Source organism: Neolamprologus brichardi, chromosome 13 (genome assembly GCF_056152115.1).
Source record: "Neolamprologus brichardi isolate AB-2024 chromosome 13, ASM5615211v1, whole genome shotgun sequence".
In the NCBI taxonomy this organism is placed as follows: domain Eukaryota; kingdom Metazoa; phylum Chordata; class Actinopteri; order Cichliformes; family Cichlidae; genus Neolamprologus; species Neolamprologus brichardi.
This window is the reverse complement of record NC_142116.1, coordinates 31,819,028-31,826,117: the sequence shown is the minus strand read 5'-3', so window position 1 is coordinate 31,826,117 and position 7,090 is coordinate 31,819,028. Positions and strand designations below refer to the sequence as shown.

General features: G+C 50.4%; 1 protein-coding gene and 1 pseudogene across 1 annotated transcript; both read right to left on the bottom strand.

Moving 5' to 3' along the window:
• Positions 1–1,433: 1,433 nt before the first annotated feature.
• Positions 1,434–3,189, bottom strand: LOC148100065 (ubl carboxyl-terminal hydrolase 18-like). The gene is made up of 3 exons (XM_087849790.1): positions 2,369–3,189; positions 1,583–1,714; positions 1,434–1,497 (listed from the first exon to the last, which is right to left on the bottom strand). Exons 1-3 carry the CDS (start codon positions 3,187–3,189, stop codon positions 1,434–1,436), a joined length of 1,017 nt encoding a protein of 338 aa, XP_087705916.1.
• LOC148100064 (uncharacterized) lies at positions 3,145–6,443 on the bottom strand (annotated as a pseudogene).
• Between the last annotated feature and the right edge of the window lie 647 nt (positions 6,444–7,090).

The following is a 7,090-nucleotide window of genomic DNA, read 5'->3' as shown; positions in this document are numbered from 1 at the left end:
TTGTTTGTTGCTGGTTTTTAGTTTGTTTTTTGTCTTTTTGGAAGCAGACACAGTCTCTATGGAGATGGGTTTTTGGGGGGGTAGCAGGAGGAGAGAAGCTGCAGAGAGGCGTGTAAGACTGCAACTCTGCTTCCTGGTCCCAACTCTGGATAGTCATGTTTTGAGGGGTTTAATAAATTTGTCGATATTTCTAGAAATGAGAGCTGCTCCATCCAAAGTGGGATGGATGCCATCTCTCCTAACAAGACCAGGTTTCCTCCAGAAGGTTTGCCAATTATCTATGAAGCCCACATCATTTCTGGGACACCACTCAGACAGCCAGCAATTTAAGGAGAACATGCGGCTAAACATGTCACTCCTGGTCTGATTGGGGAGGGGACCAGAGAAAACTACAGAGTCCGACATTGTTTTGGCAAAGTTACACACCGATTCAATATTGATTTTAGTGACCTCCGATTGGCGTAACCGGGTGTCATTACTGCCGACATGAATTATGATTTTACTGAATTTACGTTTACCCTTAGCCAGCAGTTTTAAATTTCCTTCAATGTCGCCTGCTCTGGCCCCTGGAAGACAATTGACTATGGTTGCCGGTGTCTCTAGCTTCACATGTCTGAGAACAGAATCACCAATTACCAGAGTTTGACCCCCAGCGGGTGTGTCACCGAGTGGGGAAAAACGGTTAGACACATGAACGGGTTGGTGGTGTACCTGGGGCTTCTGTTTAGGACTATGCTTCCTCCTCACCGTTACCCAGCCGCCTTCTTTCCGCAGCTGCTTGGGATTTGCCGGGGAACAGCTAGCGGGGCCTACGCTATCTTCGGCTGCACCAGCTACAGGGGCCTGGCTAGCTAAGGGTGAGAGAAGGGTGCAAAGCCGAGTTTCCAGATCAGTAATCCTGGCCTCCAGAGCTGCAAATATGCTACATTTGTTACAGATATCATTACTGCTAAAGGAGGCCGAGGAGTAACTAAACATCTGACACAATGAGGAAGAAAGTGCAGAAGGGACAGGTGAAGTAGCCATGGTGCTAACGGGTCGGCTACGAGCTAAGCTAGCGAAACAGTACAGAGACAGTGAGTGAATACTTTGGCTATAAATTAGGTAGTGAGTACACAGAAAGTGTGCTTCGGATGAAGCACGTGAAGATTATACTGTGGGAAAAAAAATAATGTATTTAAAAGTTGTTAATTAAACTGCTAAGCAAATAAGCTACTCAGAAACACCACTGTGTTTGAGCAGGAACAGGAAGCGATACTATACCACAGAGCGAGCGAACACTTAGTGACAATAAGTGGCCTTATTTTGTCAGCCGTCGAGAACTCTTGAGTGACCCCGCGATTACATTCGGTGCACGTATTGTAAGGTACGAGGAGGCACATGTACCGTATATGTGGGACTTTATGAAAACACAACCCAAGTACACTGACGCCTTAACCGCAGAAGAGATGGCTCGATGCAGGGGAGCTCCTAGCGTGGGTGTGGGCCGAATGCAACCTGTAGTCCGGGAGCCACATCGATCAGCATGGGAGGGCATCACCTCGCCAGACCTTGCACGTGCATGGCGGTTGACATTTGTTACCCAGGATCCAGGTCGCTTTCAAGCAAATGGGCCTGGTAGTCCGCCGGGTGTAATTGGCGCAGACCCTGGAGAACGCTCGGACTCGGATGCGGCTGCAGGATGTCACGGGGCTGATCTGCTGGCGTGTTGTTGCTGTTACGAAAGGAAGCCAATGTGCATGTTGAGCTGCGGACACATGTGCTGCTCGGCATGCATCGACCAGGGCGTCAGGGTGACGAAGAAGCGCTCGTGTTTTGTGTGCAAAGCGGAATGGACCTTCTGTCGTGCGGTGGACACGAGCAGTGTCAAGCCGGACATTGTCTGCGTAGAGTGCAATAAGCCTAGGGTGTACATAATGATATGCGGCCATGCAACCTGCGGTTGTTCTACCAGGGTTTGTCCAACGTGTAACACTGGGCCGACAGTAAGAGTTTTCATGTGACTGACCTAACTGTGGTGGATACAAAAATAAATACATTTGGATTTTGCCCGTTGACTGTTCAGCTCAGTTCTATTGTTACCGATCGCATCCATGAAATGTTGACATTGTGTCTAATTGCAAATAAACATTACAAACGCTGTCTTGTTTTATTGTATGTTTATTTTGCATTCGTATAACAGATTCAATATACATGACAGACATCTCGTCAAAGTGAACACATACAGACTGTACAATCACAAACCAACAACCCGTCGGGGTGCACTTAGATTCTTCTGTACATTAACATGTACAAATGAGCAGGCACGTTGTAGTATGATAAGGGTAATACAGGGCACTGTTTCACAACATCGCCGTCAACAAAATACCACTTGGACATCTTTTTCACAAAGGCTGCGTAATGACCGAACTCGTAGGGGCCTGTGTGAGTTATCATACCGTACAGTTCGTACTTTGTAGGCTGTGAAGTTGCAGACATCCTGCTACAGTCTAGTTCTTCTGGTACGTCGATGGCACTGGTGTTGACCATAAGCTCTCCACGTTGTACACACCGCTGCCCTCTGGCAAGGGTGAAACATAGGACTGCGGGTAGCTCTGTGATATCCGTATTGACTTTCAGTTCCGTCTCCTCTTGACAGGTGCCACAGTGGTGGTAGGACACTCTAAAGGACTCAGAGTAGTCGTCCATGTAGTCCTGTAGCTTATTTGGCTCGTTTTCCCCAATATATACAATCACGTTGTTCGCCACATGGTGCGAGACACATTCCTCGTTACACGTTGAACACTTTGCCGATTGTCGTTTCCGTATAGTCCACAGGTCAGATGCTTGTTTGCATCTAGGATCGCTGTCGTCCGCCAGTGTGTTTAGCACGCACTTAAACACAGTATCGGCATCTTGTTGAACCTCGTATGTCATGCCACTGTACCGAATTAGCGCGTCCACGAGTGGATTCGGATCGCACGGCGGCATTCCCGGAGTGTTACGGTCCATGTCCCGTAAGACACTCGTCAGTTCGCTCGCCACGGTGTTGTAGCTGGCTCTATCGCAGACGGCGTCATCATCATCATCACCATCATCATCATCATCAAAGCCACAGAGGCCTCCGGTCAGCGTGATCCTAAAGTCATCTGTGACATACAATACACTGTTTACAGCGCAGTGAGTCCCAACGTTGATCAGCCCTCTCATGTTGATTATCCTGCGTGCGCGCGGCAGACAATGCTCAATAGTCCGTTGTGCAGTAAAGTGGCACACCCCTAAACAGTTCGTCCAGTATCTTGATTGCTCCTTTGTTGGTCCCCTTTGCATCAATACACACTAGTAGTATAATTATCTTGTAGTGATACGAGCTGAAGTTTGACAGGGGAGTCAACGTGACATGTTTTGTGATTTTTATAACAGGAGCCCAATCCAACAGCGCTGCCACGTCGTGAGTGTACAGGCGTAGTAGATCGAGGGACTCAAACATATGTTGCTTTAGCTCGTCCACGCTTGGGATTCCTGAAAGTGCACTAGCTCTTAGTGTGATCTTAGTAAGACCCTGAGTGCAGTCCAGAGTGGTAACTGCGAACGCGGTATCCCGTAGCGCCTTAGCCTTTACTCGCAAGACAATGTTTCGCACAAGGTCTTTGACGAGTCCGCTGTGGTCAAGTGTCACATCGGCCGCGCCGGGGGCCGAGTCCGGGCAGCACGCGGTCTTGGAAAACTGCATGAACGGAAGACGGGTCGGGTTTCCGCACACCAGAACCTTAGCTGTACATTTATTCAAGTTGGCCTCGCCGACCCTCGAGCCTACCCAATTTGGTACGTCGGACAAATATTCTCTGAACGTAAAGTGTGTGTGCGCTAGCGATGACACAACGGGCTGAACTCTTGTGATAGCGCTGGCAACATTCCGCCGGCTCAACTCTGTGACCAAACGCTCTATGTCTTGGCTATTTGAAAAAGAAGACTGCCATTTCTCTAGAAATGGCACAGCGGAAGATCCCGGCTCGTGCTTACTAAGTAGTTCCAAACACACAGATGTAATTCTCGGGCTGTGGGCACCTAGCAACTGTTGATGGTCCGGCTGGGGAAAGTGGGCGCTCAGATAACCCACTATGTCGATCATCACAGCCCCTCGGCCGAGTAGTAGATGCTCAGTTGCCATGTTCGTAGGTAGCACGTTGTTCTCGGCGGCAGCTTTCAATGTCAAGAGAACCTGCATCAAACACGGATAAAAGGACTCTCCCTGTTGCAACACCCAGTTGATCATCTTGGTGGATCTGAAGAACTGACCGTATTGAAACACGTATAGCCCATGAGCTTGCTTGTATAGCCCATGAGCTTGCTTGTACACGGATTCCCTAGGTCCAGCAAACAATAAGGGATGTTCTTTTGTCAGTCGACATGCTCTTTCCACGACGTCGCGTTCGAAACACGCAACGTTGTCCTCCGTGGGGTTCGTGACAATGACCATGGTGACGTCGGACTCGCCTTTGGTCTGCTTAGTACGAACAAGGCATTTGACGCGACTGGGTTGACTGAGAGACGGCCTAGTCGTCTGACCTTGCTGCGTTCTCGACTGATGGTTTCCCGCAGTGGCTACATTGTACGCAGCTGGCACCTGTGGGACCGAGGGTGCATGGGTAAGCGCGTCTTCCGCGGTAACAACACCCGTAAGCGCTCGCCCCCCCGTTTTATCGCTCGGCTGTTGGCCGCTAAGGGCAGCGTCCGCCGTGACATTGTGCATGCTGGGCACCGCGCCCGGCTGCGCGGCGGCCTGTGTTCGTTTTGCACACGGAACAAACGCCCCTACGCGGTCGGCATCTGCAGCGCAGAGCGTCTCAAAGTACATTCCAGCGATTCGCCAGCTCTACGCTTTTCGGAGCATGCCTTTCTGACGCGATCGGACAGCGCTGTTTCTTTTTCTCTATACCACGCACCGGGTTGCAAATCCGGTGTCTAGAGAGGCTATCCCCGTAGGTCTTCTTACAGAATTCGGATGGCGTCTGAGCAGGCCTGTATTCTATCAACGGGGATCCTGTGTACAGTTCCCACATGACACAATACCAGCTGAACACATCGCTGGCCGTGGTGGAATTTAGGCACCAAAGCACTTCGGGGGCCATGTGCACTTGATTGCCCCGTCGCTGGTCTGGAGTCGAGTAGTTGCAGGCTGTGCCGAAGTCGCTGATCTTAAACGACAGCTCCACTGGTTTTCTATCGGGTTGATGGCACACGAGGATATTTCTGTACGTCAGGTCTCGGTGTTGAACATGTCTCGCGTGTAGGTACTGCAGTCCTCTCAATGTATCCAATTCCACAATGGGTATCAGCGCCAGGTACACTGCGCTGTCGGTGGAGGTGCTCGATTCAGGCGTCTTCAGTTTGTTCATCTTAGCCATGAATTCCTGTAAGGAGAATAGGGCTCTCTCCATCACGATCACGGCCCTGCCACCTAACGGATACTGCGGTATGTCGCACCAATATCCTCCAAAGGTACGTAGTATGTTTGGGTGCTTCATCGAAACGCCTATGGCGATTTCTTCCACTTGAGTGGCAATGTGCGCGTATCGGTAAAACTGATCCTCTATGAACGGCAGGCTCCAGTCTGCCATTTCTGGGAACATGTTAACTTTTGCAACTTGCACGGTGGAGGTTTCCACAATGGTGCCGAATCCGCCTCGGCCCAACAGCATACTGGGATCTTGCATTGACTGCTGAACGTCAATGGAACACTGCAGGTTACTGGGTAGTCCGCTGTACACGGACCAAGGGTTTACCGTAGCTTCACAGTCAGCTACGTCGACGTACTCTCTATGGAAACTGTCTAGGGAGCTGGAGCACTTTCTTTCCCTCGCGGGTGAACTGTAGCTTTGTGGTCGATGCACATGGAGTATCGGGTGATCGCCCTGGAGCCTCGGATGTATCTGTTCGGGTGGTTGGGTAGGAACATGGGTAGGAACGAAGTGCGTGTGGTGTTTGTTTCGATCAGCCGGTTTGTATTATCCAGTAGGTCGCTGACATTCTTAGAGGGCCGTAATCTTAGGGTTAGTCATGAGAAAACACCACCACAGAGTTGTACTTACTGGATGTCGCATTTATTATGTACACCAGGAGGTATTTTGTTTGCTTGCTGATTTTAGCCTCTTCCTGTACGGCTATCTCCTGTACGGCTAACAGCTGCACATCGCTCTGATCTTCCTCTCGTATATACCTTTCCAGTTCGGCCACCGTATCGCAACTGGGAACTGGCACGAATCTGCTTCGGCCGGTCTCCGAGACGACAGACATTATCCCTTGTAGATCATTATAGCGAAACGTCCTCACGTGAAACGGACTGTATTTTTCGACCAGATCCAAAAGCAAGTCGCAGTGTCGTTTGATCCTGCCGGGGCGCGCAGGGGCAGCCATTGGCAGAGCTGCGGGTCGGATGTTGAAATACAGCGAATCCAGAGCAATCTTCCATCCTTTCTCTCTCGACAGGTAAATAGAATATGAACTCTCGCAGAGAGATCCCGTTTTCGGGGACAGCAACAGCCAACCTGTTTGAGTGTTTGGTGATGAGCGGCTCGCCTGCCACGGGCTACCCCGTGACACTGGGGTCACCACAGGGACATGTGGACAAAGGTAGATGGGTTGTACATCCCGAAATCCGACTTAGAATCCCTGCATGCGATGGAATATAAGAGCGCTGGATCCCACACTCCGGATATCCCTCAGTGTATTGCAGTAGACACAAGGAAACTGGCTAGATATTACATATATCTCCTTTTCCGTTACTGTGTCAGCGCAGCGGAGCACGGTTCGGCTGGCAGAGTTCACAAAGAGCACACGCTGCATCTAACGGACATCCCAACGTCTTGGATGCAATCAGTGGCATCCACGAATTTTCCCTCCGCTCCTCCGATGATGATCACACACCAGAGCGTTCCCGGTGTGCGCCAGCAGCAACAGCCTCAACCTAGTGGAATGACACAGATGAATAGTACCCATCAACACGAACAGAGGTATAACGCTACACATGCTCAGGAACACGTGACGCTCCGTGATATTCAAACGCAACAACATCATCAACACCAGCAACTCTGTAACCCCGGCGATGTCC

What these genes read in the sequence shown, in the direction of transcription:
- LOC148100065 (XM_087849790.1), bottom strand. Translation starts at nt 3,189, where the DNA reads ATGAGAGGGCTGATCAACGTTGGGACTCACTGCGCTGTAAACAGTGTA. An exon ending in GTGAAAAAGATGTCCAAGTG is followed by an intron (nt 1,715 to 2,368) that starts GTATTTTGTTGA and finishes CTTTCGTAACAG; the next exon opens with CAACAACACGCCAGCAGATC. An exon ending in GAAAGCGACCTGGATCCTGG is followed by an intron (nt 1,498 to 1,582) that starts GTAACAAATGTC and finishes CCCGGACTACAG; the next exon opens with GTTGCATTCGGCCCACACCC.